Here is an 18,465-nt window from a genome sequence, read left to right as displayed (position 1 = left end):
CAGGTTAGGAGCAGAACAGTAGGACGTTAAACTCCATTTCATTTTTTTTAACGTAAGATAGATGTGGTCAGCCATCTACTGCGCATAAATATACCAGCAAAAAATGAAAGATTCAACCAAATGGGAACGGATACTTTACAGGGCTGGGAAACTTCAATCTGGTCAATTATGACATGTGTACTAAATTACTGGTATTCCGCAGATAGAAATTTCAGCTTTCTGGTTCCCAAAATATCATTGCTCCTACTACTGGTGGAAGTTAGGGTCATTATTCTTCCTTTTAAACAACGCTGATGGCGAGTTTACCCGTGTTTACAGATTGAGTTCCTAAAAGTCTACACTTTGTTTGCTGTCATTCGCTCCTAATTTTACAGAAGGGTGTTAGATGTTCAATTGTTCAAAATATTCTCAGAATTGTTCCATAGAATATGGTCATATGCCATATGATAAATATACCATCCAGGCAAGTCTTTAACTCAATATCATTCACAGTCTTCGACATTGCAAACACAACTATGTAATTTCAGGCCCGTAACTAGGGGGGCGAAGGGGGTGGGGGTAAAAAATTTTCGACCATAAAAAATAAGATATACATGTCTGTCAATATTACAGCACCCCGAGAACACTTCCCACCCCAGAAGTTGCTCTAAGCTAGTTACGACCCTATGTAATTTACATAAGGCCGGTGCTGTGACCTTGTCGTTGATAATAGGATTATAGGTGGAGAGGTTTCACTAAATCTACTAAATAATTGATACAGTATTTATTAAACTGATCTTATGTTTGGTTAACTGTGTCTACCATATACACTGCCCACTCACCTCTCATGACATCGACAAATGGGGAAATAATACTCAGAAGTAGTTTGTTTATAATTTGGAATTAGAGACGGTAAATAACCGGCTAGTTAGACGAATCTTAATTCAAAATGATTTTCATTCCAATCCAGTTCTAACTTTCTGTGGCTACAGTAAATGGGGATTTTTCTGCCACCTCCTCTACTAACCAGGTTAAGTATAACAATCCAGGTAAGGAATAGCATCCCATCATCCAGGATACCTCAGGTAAGGAATAACATCACATCCCTTCCCTTCCAGTTTACCCCAGGTAAGGTAATTACAGTATACACCCATCCCCATCATCCAGGATACCTCAAGGAAGGTACATTAAGGTAATATCCCCTGATCTGTAATGTATGTAAACAGTATTGCTGACAGCCCGGGGTTAAGTTGTCAATTCATAACTGATTTTGAAAAGCATACTCTTTATGATTTGCCGACACCCCCCCCCCCCCCATTAATCCGGTCTGCCCTGTGTTTGCCCCCCCCCCCCCAATAATTTTGGAAAATAAAAAAAAGTATTTGTGATACGTTTCGGTAATCAATACCTTCTACGGTGAATAAATCCCACATCCCCACTCAGTCATAAACTTGCATGTTGTAGAGCATTTCCGACAGTCTATTTTTCAAAATTTTCTTGGCGAGGTCCCCAATGGACTCGCTACTTTGGCACTCACCAGGGGAATTGGTTGAGTTTCGCAAGTCCGTTCGTTTGACATTTTGTTCTCTAGTCGGATAAACTAGTGATCAGGCGACGGACGGTATCTGGTCAGATCTATTTATCTCCACGATCGGTGCCTGACAGAATACTGTAAGACAGCTTTTCCGGCAGTCTATTTTTCAAAATTTTCTGGGGGAGGACTCCCTACTTTGACGCTCTTGAGTGGGCTTCGTCGTGATTCGCAAGTCCGTTCTTTTGACACTTAATCTCATCGATCATTGCCTGAAATACTGCCAGGCTTCATTTCCGGCAACCTCTTTTTCATAATTTTCTGGGGGAGGCCCCTTACCTCTAGTTAAAGCTCGTGCCTTTGCCCCCTTAACCTTGGACTTTGCCCCAGCTTTGCCCCTCCAATCACCGACGGCTGGCGCCGCCATTGTTCTCGCCTAATCTGGAATACTTGGACTGATGGATGGACAGACTGAACTGATGACAACATACAACCATAAATATTTTATTCTCAATGATAACAAGATAAACAGCTGTAAGATTATATTATTAGAGTGGGAATCAGCCATTAATCTTCATTTAAACACACCCTATTTAAATGTCATTGAATGATATTTTACAATTTGACAGTCAGTTTTAATATAAATCTATTAAACATTTTAAATCTATAAATAGTCTTACATCTTCATATACATGTTGTTCATTTTTCATTAAATATTTGATGCACTAGGGCTACTCATGTTGGCATCCAATCACATCTCAATACACTATAACTCATGTTGGCATCCAATAAATACAGTTCAGTACACTATAACTCATGTTGGCATGCAAGAAACACGGCTCAATACACCTTAACTCATGTTGGCATCCAATAACTTCCTCATACAGCTCAATACACTCACTCATGTTGGCAGCCAATAACTTCCTCATACAGCTCAATACACTCACTCATGTTGGCAGCCAATAACTTCAGCATACAGTGCAACTTGTTTTAACTTCCTCATACAATGTAACCCGTTTTTAACATAAGGGATTTCATCTTTTTATCCACCAGACCACTATGGCAATTAATCCTGCCATCTGTAAGCATATCATACTACAGCAATTATAAAACAAAGTCTGCCATTGGTAGATTAATCACACAATCATACTTCCCCATTTATAAAACAAAGTCTGTCATTGGTCGATTAATCTCGCCATTGATGAGCACAGGTCATACTACAGCATTTATAGAATGTTGTCATTGGTTCATCAGCAGATCGTGTTTGTATCTGCATAAAGAAGGCTCGATTATGTTCACATTTAGGACACGTCACTGAAAAATATAAACAATAATATTTAAACATGTTGAAGAGACAAATTACAATCATACAACTTGTTCTAGTCAGATACATAATGGCTTGTTCTAGTCAGATACACAATGGCTTGTTCTAGTCAGATACATAATGGCTTGTTCTGGTCAGATACATAATGGCTTGTTCTAGTCAGATATATAATGGCTTGTTCTAGGCAGATACACAATGGCTTGTTGTACTAATGACAGTTATCATACATGGACGCTGAATTACTAGAACAACTGATACTACTTACAGCGAGTAGTAACAAGTGTTGCACTACAGGCAGTGTATGCTGAATATTTCTAGAGGAACTGCTACCACTTCTCAGTTATTCACATAGCAAACATAAAGAAACTGCGAGTCCATCATTTGGGTGCCAGTTATCCTAACATGCATGTATATCACATTAAATTATCCATAGCCTTACCCGTGGCAATAAGAAACCCTACCTTTACTCATAGCAATAGGAAACTATACCTTTACCCATAGCAATGTATATATTCATAGGAAACGATGCTTTAATGCGTCTAGGGTGCCTGTGTCGGATGTTGTTAGACCTCATGTTTCATATTTTAATCCACAACTAACTTGAAGTCAATTAATAAAACATGTTCTATATTTACTGCCTCACAACAAATCAAATCTTATTAAATAATTATCAATCAGTTTCTTGTCTTAGGTTTAAGTCTATATCAATCACTTGTTAAACACTTGTGATATTTTACAACCTGTATATAGATTTACTCTTAACTATAGATATCTTATTATATACAGACTATATCCATATGTATATACTGTATGTACACATGTAAAACTCATATTCTACAAAGTACAAATTAGTCAATCAGTGACTTGAATCAGCTTTACACCAATACAAGTAGTTCAATATCTCATACAAAATACAACAAAAGTTGTCACAACTCCACCTACAAATATTTCACCCCCTGTGATAGTGAGATAGAAAGACATGATCCGGACAGATAAAACAGTATTATAGTTTATAATAGTAAGTAATAGTTAGACTCATAAGTTAACTGACTACAGTATTGTACCATAAGAATGGTCGAGTATAATGTTTTGTACTTCTGTAACAAATGAAATGGGTTTAACGTTCTACTTTAATACTGCACCAAATGGGTTAATGAAGACTGATGTCTAGTATAAAAAGTTTTACTCATAGTCAATAAATAATATATTGTATAATAAGAATGGTCTAGCAAAATGTCTTGTATTGTACAGCAAGAAGGTTTACAATATATTGTAATAATTCAATGGTCTGTTTGCATTCCAACAAAGAGACAATTTGTTCTATGGTGTACCATATAATAGTAATATATTAATGAATGGTCTGGTTTCTCATAATAGTAATATACAACTGAATAGCAATGGAAAACTAATTTGTTAAAGGCACAAAGATCTTCTACATTAGTTAAACCTTACAGGCTGACAGCTGTACAAAATACACTTTAAAGATCCAGAAATAATAACTTTGATAACAACATTAATAAAACTGTCTGTCAAATTGAAATTTACAGCTATACATGTACATGTAGAATGATTTCCGCCATGGAAGAAGATTGCACTGCAATCAAAGAAAAAACCTGGTTTAATATGAAGTATTAGATCAAAAGATGTGCCTTCGAGTTAACGTGTGCATTTTAATTCTCAACCTGTAAATGTACTGGAGTGTGACAAGGAATAGGGTCATCTGTCCAACTTTGTGGGTTTTCTATGACTCTCCTATGCACAAGCAAATTATTGAAGTAAATGAAGTAAAACTGAACTCTCCCTCTCCCAGGAATTCGAGCCAGTCTTTAAACCTGCAGCTTATCATAATTTACATTTTGCAGATAGAGAAAGAGAGAAAGATGGGGTTTAATGTCCACTCGACACAAACTAGGTCATTTCGGGACTAACATATGGTTTAATTTTTTTTTCTATTTCAATAATTCCCCTGCGTGTAGGAGTCTTTAGCAGTGGGAGGAAACCAGAGGACCTGGAGAAAACCCACAAGGTTGGACAGGCGACCCTACTCCTTGTCACGTACAACCGGGGAATCGAAACCCCGCCAGTTGACTCAATGACAGACCATATGATACAGCGCGTGCGTGCTAACCATTCGGCCATCCAACCCTCCCATTTTGCAGATAATATCTAATTTTTCACAAAACTTAATTCATGCTAATATCAAACAATTTGTCCTCAAAAATTGTATTTGACGTGGGGTTGGATGGCCGAATGGTTAGCATGTGCGCGCTGTATCATAAAGCCCGTCACTGAGTCCCCGGTTTCCTCCCACTCCTAAAGATCCCTACGCGCAAGCGACTTATTGAAATAAAATTAAATCATATGTTAGTCCCGAAATGACCTAGTTTGTGTTGAGTGGACGTTAAACCCCATTTCTCGCTCTCTCTTGTATTTGACAAATTTAAAGGTCTTTTGAAAATCATCAATGTAATTTTCTATGATAATACTACATGTATGTTTGGTAATGTATTGCTAATTTGCAATGCATGTTAGACCATTCCAAGGACAAAGTGCAGGACCTCTGAACATTATGTGAACATGTTTAAAGACTTGGGGGGGGATCACGGTGGCTAAGTGGGTAAGGCGCTGGCTCGCTAGCCTGGAGGTCGGGTGTTCGATCCCTGCATTGGCCGAGAAAGTTCATCCCGATTTTCCGGCGTGGTTTCCCCTTGTCAGTGATGCAGGACGGAGGGCCTGACAAGGACAGCTGTCTAGTCATTCGGATGAGACGAAAAACCGAGGTCCCGTGTACACATTGGAGTGCACGTAAAAGATCCCTTGACAGTTGGAATTCGATATAAGAGTAGGCCGTAGTGCCGCTGTCCGGGCAAAATTTCCCTCATGGCACACTGTATGGCGTATGCCCGTCTTCATTAGCCCAGTTCGGAGCAAAACAGTAGGACGTTAAACCCCATTTCATTTCATTTCATTTAAAGACTTGGGGACTTGAATATATTTATATGAATGTATTGTAAGATATATTCAAGAGTACCAACTTTAAAACTGGGTTACTGTGTAATTTATTACATGTAGATATATATAACATTCTTAAATATCTTACAATGATAATAACAGTCCTAAAATACCATACACTGATAATAACAGTCCTAAAATAACTTACACCGATAATAACAGTCCTAAAATACTTTACACTGATAATAACAGGTCTTATAATACCTTACACCGATAATAACAGTCCTAAAATACTTTACACTGATAATATCTTACACCGATAATAACAGTCCTAAAATATATTACACCAATAATAATTACATGTATTGACAAATTGATGACACCACAATCCAGGCATTGAAGTTTAAAGAATGCATGTGCTCTAAAAATCGATCTGGTCAAATTGTGGGCGACTGTTTAGAACGCTCCTCTCTAAATGTTCTGGGGGATTCAATATTGAAAAAAAAACACCGATTGTACGATCTAATTGAAGAAATCGAAAAACTTGTAAAAATTAACAAATATATTCAACACACTGTGGTCATTGCTGTAAAATCAATGAATAACAAGTTGCCTCACACACAAGTATGCTTGTCCACACAATGATCAATGAAATTGTCTTTTCAACAATTAACACTGTAATTCATTGCTTACTACAGGCATATATTTTATTAGACATACTTTGTTTTTGAGGCATCATTAATCTAAGGAAGGTCAACATGCTTTGCAGCAGGTAGGCTAAACAAGATGACACTCGTAATCCGAACAATAAGATGGGTTATCGAAATGGCTATCTTGCTCAGTCGTGCATGAATCTGCAGAACCAGTATGGTACTTATGCTATGAATGTTTACACTGCCCACATCCAGTGGACGGAATCGATAACTACTTGATTTTCATGTGTTGGTTAAATATTTTGTGGTGAATGACTGAAAACAATTACTGATTATTTCCAATTTTAGCGCACGCTATTATAGCACACCTAAATTTGGATTAAGAAGCGTGAAGGGGGATGAGTGCTCCTCTAAAATCAATCCCTGACAATCGTGTTATTAAAGCTATATTACCTTCTGTAGAATCAACATTCTCCCATGCTGCTGCTCCACCTAAAACATCATCAACTTCTTTTAGTTTTGGATATTTCTTATGACTAATCTACAATATTAAAAACAGAAGTAAATAATCTATATACATATTCACATTTATCTGACAGGTTGTTTCGCATTGTTTATACACGTAGAGAGGACCAGACCGCCAGACCGTCTTATCACATGGGTACGAGACAGACACGCCAAACTTATTTGTGTGTGTGTGGGGGGGGGGGGGGGGAGAGGGGGGACTAGAGTTGATTTGATGTATATTTCTGAGCCATGGTATACCATATCTTAACACTTCAATTCTGTTTTAAAGACACAATAGCCGGTGTAAACAAGCACGAATCAAGTGATACACGGGGGCGGAATCAATACATGTAGTTGGACAGGCAGGGTGCAAAGTTGATACTTAGACTCGTCATTTACTTTATATACATGTACATTGTACACATATGTACTGGTTAACTTTCATTTCATTCTGTAATCAGATGTGGCTCAGTGAGTGATATGCTAGTTCACTAGCCGGGAGGTCTCTGGTTCTCTTCTAGTGTTGGCCGTGAAAGTTCCTTAGGAGTCTTCAGTTGTGGTTACCCCTTGTCAGTGATGCAGGACAAAGGGTCTCGTTACTCCTTGTCAGTGGTACCAGGCAAAGGGTCTAGTTATCCCATAAGAGTGGGAGAAAAAAATTGAAATCTTTGAAAAGTTAAGAATCTTCAGTCATTTATTGCTTTGCCTAGCCAAATTACAATAATTTACAATCAAATTTTTTCAAAAATCCCAATTTTTTCCCCCAGACTTACCTAAATTTCGTTTCATCTTATATGGCCGAGTTCGTAAATTTGTGCATTACCCTTTCAATGAAGTCTGCCAAGCCTGTTAGAAGACGGAGATGTATTTTTTAACAGCGAGTGATGTCGCTCATACTGGTTCTAGCGAGGTAAGCAAGGTCTTATATTTTTTCACTAAGATGTTAATTTGATTACATGTCATTTTGGACTTATGACATTTCGGACTCAAAAAAATATGGCCTCGACGTTTCGGACTCGAGTATGTGACATTTTAGACTTGGGAAGGTGACATTTCAGACTCGGGAATAAGTTGAACAGAGAGGTTGAACACAACTGTCAAATCAATCTATAATAAACCAAAATTGATTTTCTAAAAAAATAACATGCAGGTAAAATTTATCATCGTTTCCCGTAAAAGTAATTTATTTTTTTAAAAAAAGAATAATATGCTGTAGAATTTATTTCAAAATGACCTACACAAAAAACAAATGTAAATATTTACTCAACATGCATTGTTTTTACAAACCTCTAGATTTTTTTAACGATAATCTGTAAGCTACACTTTGACATGCATATCTTGACTAGCTAGTCATAGATAGCCGCTCCAATCGATAAACTAGTGCGTACAAAGAAAACTCTTTTTGGAAAATATTAGAAATGGCAACGATCAAAGTGGGATAATTAAAGCTGATTAACCGATAATCCCTATGTTATTGTAGTACGCCCAAAGAAACCTTACAGTTCTTTAGTGGACAAGCAGAAACGTGAGTTGTCAATCAGCGATAATGGTGGCCGTGTATAGATTCGATTATTCCGACTCACGTAAAAGACATTTAGGCTTTCATGATTATAAAAACATTAGCAGTATTACAAAATATACACAAATATTCAATAATATTTTATTGTCAAGTTCAATACTCGCCGATTAAACAAAACAAAATAGAACAAGCAGTGAGTGTAAAATCAGTGTTATCTTTTTATTAGCAATCTCAAGAATCGCTGATCAATTAAATAAAACAAAACAACTATCGGACTCACATAAAACGAAAACGAAAACAAAAACAGCTATTACAAATATATCACACAAATTTTCAACAGTCTTTTAATTATTCATCCGAGTATGAAACGTCGCCAGACCGAGTCCGAAAAGTCGTCAAGTAAGTCTGAACCATCTTCAAACTGAGTCGGAAAGGTCGTCTGTGTTGAGTCCGAAATGATGCAGGACCGAAATGACGTGCTACCGTTCATTTACATTGTTCAGGCATTCACACGGACTGTCACACGACCGTTCAGCAGTAAGAAGTTGCGGCCTAGTACGTTGACCCGGCTACCCCTAACCCTAAATAGCCGGATCAACGTACTGCGCCAAAGTTGCCCAGTAAATTGACTGGGTAGCCATTAGATTTTCGACATGGATTCAATAGGACAGTTCCTGAACGTACAGGTCGAGTGTAATGACTATGAGACCACAGGAGTCTGACCTTCTATCCGTATATATATATATGCATACACCATGTCCAACCAGACAATATACAATAAAAAAAGAACAGGAATGCAATGCCTGTTGAAGACTCGATTTTACCTGCTCTCACTTCAGCTCGTTTTTTTTCAACAATTCGTAATGTCAGGCAATCAAACCTCTGCCGATTCACTCAGATATGTTTTTTCTTCAATCTAGTCGTTTTCATTTGCATAAATACTCCCACAAAACGATATCATAGCCACTTGTTTCCAATATTTACTTAACTTTCGTCCGTTTCCATTTTGTCACGGTCGCCATGCGCTGTCGTCACACAAAAAGCTAACCAACCTCTGAAGTCTTGTATACTTCCGCCTCAAAATGATGAATATTCACCAATACCTGGCAGAAAATGTATATGCAAACCCTCTTCTTCGATTCTACACCCAAAAGTCAACAAAAATCGCCATGCAAAAAGGGGAAAATGGAAAGGGAGAGAAAAACTAAAAATATCTTTAGCACTTGTTTCAATGGTCTACTCACCGCGGATTGATTTTGTGTGATGTCAGCGCATGGCAGCCGTGACAAAATGGAAACGGGACGAAAGTAATGTAAATATTGGAAACAAGTGGCTATGATATCGTTTTGTGGGAGTATTTATACAAATCAAAACGACTAGATTGAAGAAAAAACATATCTGAGTGAATCGACAGAGGTTTGATTGCCTGACATTACGAATTGTTGAAAAAAAACTAGCCGAAGCAAGAGCAGGTAAAATATTATATATTGTCTGGTTGGACATGGTGTATGCATATAGAAGGTCAGACTCCTGTGATGAGACCTACGGTCAGAGCTGAACTAGGCCGAACTACCACCCCTTGAATTGAAACATTTTACAGAGTAAGTAAAAAGACCTGTATAAACGTGAATACGTACCTTTCTAGTAACATTCTGTATATAAGGACACGTGTTACAGGCGAATCTATAACAATTCGTCCCTTCCTCTACCACTAAAACATTCGCACAAGTTGGACAAAACATCAACATCTTTCTTATTTCACTGAATGTCCACGGCACTGCCTATAACTTTAGCCTTAAATTCTAGTTCTACACAATCTACTGGATACCACTGGTTACTAAATTATTAAATGAAATAATGTTTTATTTTAGTTTGAATTTAGCCATATTTCAATGTTTTTCGTCACTTCAGACGTCAAAACCACAAAACGTGCTTCCGGTTGATTGACTGCGGAGTACCAAAATAATAACGGATTTTGAAAAATAAAATTATTTTCAATAATTTAAGTACATCAAATTGTGGAACAAAAATTCATGACTAGGTACTACATAATTATTTTTGGGAAATGTATTTAAAAAGGGGATTTTGTTCATTTTTCAATATTATTTACTGCGTGACTTCAAGATGTCTGCGCCCATGCAGAAAATTAAAAATCACATTATCATGTTCAGAAAAAGTTTTTTAGGAGGTATCCGGGAACAGCAGAATAACACTGATTGAAAGACTCTCCTAATTAACTAATTAAGAGGTAATCATTACATCAGCAATTTGATTGTTGGCTAACTGTAGCCATGTAGATCTATATTTGGGATGTGGTCATGCCATACATACATAACTGCCAAAATTCATTTTGGTCAAAACGGCCCCACTTTGGTTGTAACGACCAGGCCAAACGCATATTTTTCTCAAGGTCACAAGGAAATGAAATGGGGTTTAACGTCCTACTGTTCTGTTCCGAAGCCATACAGTGTGCTACGAGGGAAATTTTGCCCGGACAGCGGCACTACGGCCTACTCTTATATTGAATTCCAACTGTCAAGGGATCTTTTATGTGCACATCAATGTGTACACGGCACCTTGGTTTTTTGTCCCATCCGAACAACTAGGCAACTGTCCTTGTCAGGCCCTCTGTCCTGCATCACTGACAATGGGGGACCACGCCGGAAAATCTGGATGAACTTTCTCGGCCAATGCAGGGATCAAACACCCGACCTCCAGGCTAGCAGGTCAGTGTCTTACCCACTTAGCCACCGTGATCCCCCAAGGTCATGAGGAAGATGATGGTGTAACAGTGTACAGGTATTGCCTGAGTAGAGCAAAGCTGATTGTTGTCAAATATAAAACGTCAGAACTTCTACTACAACATCAGTTGTCATCAGGATTATTGGTTAAACAGCTTTAATTTTTCTTTGTATGCAGTCGCACTATTTATCGCTTTGTACTGCCTTCTATTGCAAGCTTGTCGAGCAATGCATGCAAAGGTGCAGCTGACTGTAATGTTAAGAATTGGTATGGACTTAAAACTACTGTACATGTTGTGTAAATATTTTCTTTTGTGTTTTGAGTATGTCATTTTCAAATAAATTCATATACTATTCTTTTTTTTAATATATTACTTTTACAGGAAATTGATTATCAAAGAACTGTAAGTGCAGCTATGTTTTGAAGAACCTTTAAGTAACCATTTGTCTCATGTTAATATTGAGTCATCTACCCGATCTACCCGATTTCGAAATGTCGATACATATTTTTACTGTGGTTCAAATGTCAGAAATCCGAAATGTTGCAGGAGCAAATGCATCTAATATAATATAATTTCTAATTCAAGCTTTTCAGAAATGAATAACCAAACAATAGATGAGAGTCTGGATACGAAGGCTATAGTCAAGATCAAACAGGAACCTTTTAATCAATTAAAAGGAAAAGCTGATGTGCAGCAATCAGACAAGAAACAAACAACAGATACACCACTATCTCATAAAGATGCCATGCAACAAGTACAAGACATCCTGGCAGAATTAATTCCGGTATACAGTTGAAAATATTAAAGACGTATTAATGATTAGAAAATAATATTTATATGTTGGATGGGTGAAGGGAATATCATTATGTTGGATGGGTGAAGGGAATATCATGATGCTGCGGTTGCACTGTTAAATAAAACAGTTTGATATTTGCTAACAGATCTATCGATTTGTCAGCAAGTCTGAAAAACATTTTACAATAAACCGACTGGCATTTCTATGTTTTCATGCCCCCAAATTTTCATATGGACATATGTTGTCACCCTTAGCCATCCGTCCATTCACATTAGTTTGTGAACACTCTAGAGGTCACAATTTTTATCAAATTTTGACAAAACTGAAAATGTATGTTTATATTTAAAACATCTCTGTTCCTGTCGATATTAAGGCATATCCGGTAACTATCTCTACATGTAAAACACTGATGACTGGATAATCAAGAAACTATCTCTCTCGATATGGGAGAGACTGACACTGATGACTGGATAATCCAGTAACTATTTCTCTGCATGTGAGACACTGCCACTCAGTAACTATACTATTCAAAAAAAGTAGGGGATATTTGATTTTGGGGGCATAATACTAAAATATGCAAATGACTACGAAAAAAGTCACTATAGAACCTAACAGAAGAAACATTTCCAGTTACATGTGACGCCCAAACGCACCAATAGCTACCGCATGGAATGCAGGTGATGCTTGGGATCATCATGGGGGTCCAACCCAAGATTTGCACGACTCTGACTTTGAATGTTACAGTCATTGTGGCATTGAATTCCAGGGTGGAAACATCAGTTTAATTGTTTTAGTGACCAGAAAACAAATTTTGATATGCGTCGGCTTACCCAAAATGAAAGGTTACGTGCCCTTGGCATGCTACAGATCGGCACAACACAGGCGGTTGTGGCGCGGACGATGAATGTTTCTCAGTCTGTCATAAGCAGGCTATGGTCCAGATACCGTGATACACAATCTGTACAGGACAGACCACGCTCAGGTCGACCAAGGGCGACAACTCAAGCCCAGGATCGATTTATCCGTACCTTGGCCTTGAGAAATCGTGTCATCACAGCAAATCAGATCAGCGCTCGTCTTCAAACAGACACTGGTGTGAGAGTGAGTGGCCAGACGATTCGGAATCGACTGCATAGGGGTCACCTTCGCGCCCAACGTCCTCGCGTGATCCCTTGTTTGAGAGATCATCACATTCAGGCAAGACGTCGTTGGTGTAGGGATCGTCAACACTGGGATAATCGACGCTGGAGCAATGTGATGTTTTCAGATGAGTCAAGGTTCATTGTTGATTTTTTGGACAGACGTAGGAGGGTGTGGCGTCGTCGAAACGAGCGCTTCCAAGACGTTAACGTCATCAGACATGATCGATTTGGGGGTGGTTCTGTTATGGTGTGGGGAGGCATCACTGTTGCTGGAAGAACGGCTTTACATGTTGTTGCAGGGCGTGTTACAGGCCAGTACTACCGGGACAACATCTTGGCAGTCCATGTTGTGCCGTTCGCACGACGTCATGGCCGCCGTTTCATCTTCCAGGATGACAACGCAAGATGTCACAGGGCCAGGATCGTTACAGGTTACCTCCAACAACAGAACATCACCACATTACCTTGGCCAGCACTGAGTCCCGACCTCTCCCCCATCGAGCATGTCTGGGACATGCTTGGACAGAGGTTACGTCAACGTCAACAACGTCCTGCCAATGTCCAAGAACTTGCTGCTGCGTTGCAACAGGAATGGGACAATCTGGACCAAAATGACCTTAGACGTCTCATTAGGAGTATGCCACGTCGGATCAATGCTTGTTTGGCAAACAGAGGAGGATTTACCCGTTACTGACTTGGTTGTGATGCTGTGGTAACTTTGCTGTTTGACCCCGGGTATCATTTTACCCTTATAATGATCAGTCTGTGCCTTACTTAGTCTAACGATCATTTGGAATAAATCGATGAATGTGAACTTCATTTCATTTTGTCATTTGTTTCTTCGTCAGTTTCATTAGGTGACTTTAATAACACTTAAAAATCAAATATCCCCTACTTTTTTTGAATAGTATATCTCTACATGTGAGACACTCCTATTGAAATTGATGACTGGATAAACCAGGGTATATTAGTCCATTATATCCAGTAATACATACATGTATGATCACATCCATGTCTCTTTTTTTGTTTTAGTCGGATCCATTATTACAAGATTTACCAGGGCAGGTAACTCTAGAGGAAGTGAATTCTATGATAGCTTTAGAACATGGTCAGGCTATGGTGGTATTTGTTCGAAGAGATGATAATATTAGTATGCGTAAGTTACATTATATAATTAGTCAGTTCCATTGGGTTGCAGATTAACACTTAAGTAATGGTGGGACGATACATCAATATGTATCGGTATTGCAATGCATATCATATTGTGATCCACCAACAAAGTCCCACCCCTAGTTAGCCCAAGCAAATCATCAGTTGTGCTCAATTTATTTTATGATTCACTCATTTTGAATCTTCCATGAAGTCATCAAGTGCTTTGAAATTGATATTGTCACATAACGTCGCCACTAAATTCTATTTCATTTGTTATCTAGTATTAAATTACATTCAATCCTCCTAGATCTGGCTGTGAGGGTAACTGAAGTGCCAATCAAGCTGGCTGGGAGTTTATCAAGCTGGCTGGGAGGGTATCAAGCTGGCTGGGAGAGTATCAAGCTGGCTTTGAGGGTATCAAGCTAGCTGTGAGTGTATCAAGCTGGCTTGGAGGGTATGTCATCTTCATGGTCAAGAAACAAAAGTCAGGACACATTATGTTCTTGTCTTTCATACAGTGACTAGGGTTGGCGTAATCGCCCAAAGCCATGATTTAATGGTCTGATGAATTACTCTTATAACACAAGTCGGACACATAATGTTATAGGGCACGCACCTGGTTTTATTTATAAACAGTGACAGACAATTACTCTGATGTTGTCAGGTTGAGAAAATACAACTCGACGTACATGTTATAATTAGTTTGTATGTGTTATAAGGGGGAAATAACTCTATTATTACAGCTATAGTAGTGATACAAGATGCCACAGTATTAGATTTAAAACAAGCCATCAAGAGATATGTCATGTTAAAACAAGCAAGATCTGGTAGTACACAACATATTAGCTGGTGAGTAGTGAGATCTGGTAGTTGGTCAGTTAGAAAAGCAAGATTTCAAATATAAATGTCCTACTTTTCTGCACCAACTGGTCTAATGAAGACTTGCATGCAGAGAGCTGTGATGGAAATTTTGTCAGGGGCCCTTTCTATGTGCACTACACTATGTACACGGAACCTTGGTTTTTCATCCCCTCCAAATAGTTAGCAGTAGACACTTTTCTTTGCCAACTCCCCCTCATTCCCCCCCCCCCCCCCCAAAAAAAAATCTTGCACAACTGACAAGGGGAATCCATGCTGGAAATTCAGAGCTACATGTACTTTCACATCCAAACCAGGATCAAATTCTGGACCACCTACTTGAGTGTCTTACTCACTGAGCCACTGAGTGTGAGTCACCATTACTTTGTGAGTACTGAGACAGGCATACACCAAACAGTGTGCTATGGACATATGTCCCAGGCCCCCCACAAGATTAATCTGGATAGTGAATATATTGTTGTTTGTTCGTTTTACAGGACGTATGTCTGGAGAAGACATTGGTTATATTATGACAACCAGAAATTATCAGATGACAAGAAAACTTTAAAAGAGTAAGAGAATTATTTTAGTATTTAGTTGTGGATCTTATTGATGTTAGATGTCAAGAATGACATGTGTTGTTGGGGCTGTCTGTTACATTTCAAACAACCAATAAAGGTGTTATTACTAGGTCGCTAAATTTGAATAGACGTTATCTTATCACTTCTACCATGAGTGATGCAGGACGGAGGGGCTGACAAGGAAAGCTGTCTAGTCATTCGGATGGGACGAAAAACCGAGGCCCCGTGTACACATTGGCGTGCACGTAAAAGATCCCTTGGCAGTTAGAATTCAATATAAGAGTAGGCCGTAGTGCCGCTGTCCGGGCAAAATTTCTCTCATAGCACACTGTATGGCGTATGCCCGTCTTCATTAGCCCAGGTTAGGAGCAGAACAGTAGGACGTTAAACTCCATTTCATTTCATTTCATTTCACTTCTACCATGAAAATAGATATAATATAGTTTATATACCAAAATATTCAACACAGCCTCAAGAGTCACATAATGGCTAAAAATAGATGTAATATATTTTATATACTAAATATTCAACATAACTAGAGTCACCTAATGACTGAGAATTGATATTATGTAATTTAATTACCAAAAAATTCAACATAATCAATGACTCCCTTAAATACTGAAAATCTAATCTGGCCAACTTACTTAGAGTAAGGTGGGTTTCTGAAAAAGGTTTTTATTCCAGGGTTTTATTGATTGTTAATAAATTGTTTATATTTAAAGATATGGTATCAGAAATAAAGCAGAAGTCACATTTATAAAAAGATTAAAAGAAAAGTGAAAATAGACGATTGTGACCTGTGTTTGACTAACAACATCAGTGTTCCAGTTAAACTTTCTGTCAAAGAGTGAACATAATAAAGAACTATGGTGATTGGTATCATGGTGTTGGCCGAGAAATTTACCCACGATTTTGAAGCCCAATTTCCTCTGTCAGTGATGCAGGGCGGATTGCCTGGCGTACTTTAGACTATCATTTAACTCACACACCCCATTTCATTTTGTGATTCCACAGTAGAAATTGAAACACTTTGGTAACAGATAAATTAGTGTTGTTGTACATGAATGTGTAAGATATGAGACTGTGAAACTTTGACTTCCTTGTGGGGTGGGGGGAGCCGCTGTGACTTAGTAAGACCTTTACTCTCTAACTTGGATGACTCTTTTCTCGATCCCAGTGTTTTCCGTGAAAGTTCATCTGAATTTTCCAGTGTGGTTCCTCCTCCCTTGATGTGATGGCCACTATGACATTTTCATGGGGTCATTGTTTTTCATCAAGAAAATAATATATTTGCCAATTTCTCAACGGACACTAGTGATTTAAAGGATTAATAGGATTATTCTTTAATGAGTTAGGACACTAGTGAATTATAGGATTAATAAGATTATTCTTTAACAAGGTAGAATTGTATGTAAGCAGCCACCCAAGGGAATTTTCACAACTGACCGCTTAACGGGAATGGCCTCTTAATAAAATCTCGGTGCTTTTACGCTTGGATGCATTGGAAGCGAACATCAATACTTGCATCGGTAAATTTGACCATCGCTGAATCTTGCGCCGAACGAAAATTCTTTACTCAAATCTAGGACATAACTTCTGTAAACTTTTCTTTTTGTACCAACCTTCGATACTACTGTCTACCATTGTGATGCATTCGATAATATTTATCCATTTTTGTGAAGAAAATCGATGAATTAATTTTATTTTATCAAAAAAGCACATGAACAAAAAACCATCGCTGATTTTATCACCTATTTACAGGGGGTGTAACGCTGTATGTAATATTATAGGAGGCGCTAAAACGTCTGTTTAACAACAAAGTTTGGGGATCCACAGTGGTTCAGTGAGTAGGACGTTGCATGGTTAAACTGGAGGTCCTGTGTTTGATCCCTGCATTGGCTGAGAAAGTTGTCAGTGGTGTAAGACAGAGAGCCTGGCAAGGGACAGCATACAGTTGTTTGAATGGTATGAAAAACCAAAGTCCAGTGTACACATTGGCGTGCACGTAAAAGATCCCTTATCAGTTTGTATTCTATATAAGATTAGAACGTAGTTCCGCTGTCTAGGGCATGCACATAAAAAGATCCCTTAGCAGTTGGAATTCGATATAAGAGTAGGTTGTACATGTAGTGCCACTGTCCAGGAAAAATTTCCTTCATACCACATAGTATGCCCATCATCTTTGCCGAGTTGGAGCAGAACATATTTCATTTTATTTCCCTTAAAAAGTTCTGTTAAAAATATTTACATAAACACAACCAGCTTATTTGTGAAATGCATCTTTTTTATTTTTAAATATTATTACAATTATAGAAATCATTTTGTTGTAAAAAATATCACAAATCATCAACCATGTAAAATGTAATTTGTATTGTTGAATATTACAATTATAGAAATATCACAAATCATCAACTATGTTAAAATGATAATAAACATAGAAATTCAATCACAATGTTATTTTTTTTGTAATGTTAAACAATGTGTAAACAATGTGTAGACAATGCTCTATTGTTACTAATGGTACCCTTCATTCAGTACTTTTTGAATATTTCAATATAGAAATATCACAAATCGTCAACTATGTTAAAATGATAATAAATATAGAAATTCTATCACAATGTTATTTTTTTGTAATGTTAAACAATGTGTAGACAATGCTCTATTGTTAGTAACTGTACCCTGCATTCACTACTGACACAAAAATCACCATCTGTTCTGTGGTTTGTCA

At 37.9% G+C, this 18,465-nt stretch overlaps 1 protein-coding gene across 1 annotated transcript; it reads left to right on the top strand.

The window, feature by feature from the left end:
* The first annotated feature begins 10,582 nt into the window (after nt 1-10,582).
* LOC130012354 (U11/U12 small nuclear ribonucleoprotein 25 kDa protein-like) lies at nt 10,583-18,349 on the top strand. The gene is made up of 6 exons (XM_056100086.1): nt 10,583-10,713; nt 11,794-11,992; nt 14,179-14,302; nt 15,042-15,147; nt 15,654-15,728; nt 16,460-18,349. The coding sequence occupies exons 2-6, from the start codon at nt 11,804-11,806 to the stop codon at nt 16,515-16,517; spliced, it is 552 nt and encodes a 183-aa protein (XP_055956061.1). The 5' UTR covers nt 10,583-10,713; nt 11,794-11,803; the 3' UTR covers nt 16,518-18,349.
* The last annotated feature ends 116 nt before the right edge of the window (nt 18,350-18,465 follow it).

Source organism: Patella vulgata, chromosome 4 (genome assembly GCF_932274485.2).
Source record: "Patella vulgata chromosome 4, xgPatVulg1.2, whole genome shotgun sequence".
NCBI lineage: Eukaryota > Metazoa > Mollusca > Gastropoda > Patellidae > Patella > Patella vulgata.
This window is presented reverse-complemented; position numbering and strand designations above follow the sequence as displayed.

What these genes read in the sequence shown, in the direction of transcription:
- LOC130012354 (XM_056100086.1), top strand. Translation starts at nt 11,804, where the DNA reads ATGAATAACCAAACAATAGATGAGAGTCTGGATACGAAGGCTATAGTC. An exon ending in AGATGATAATATTAGTATGC is followed by an intron (nt 14,303 to 15,041) that starts GTAAGTTACATT and finishes CTATTATTACAG; the next exon opens with CTATAGTAGTGATACAAGAT. An exon ending in AGTACACAACATATTAGCTG is followed by an intron (nt 15,148 to 15,653) that starts GTGAGTAGTGAG and finishes TTCGTTTTACAG; the next exon opens with GACGTATGTCTGGAGAAGAC.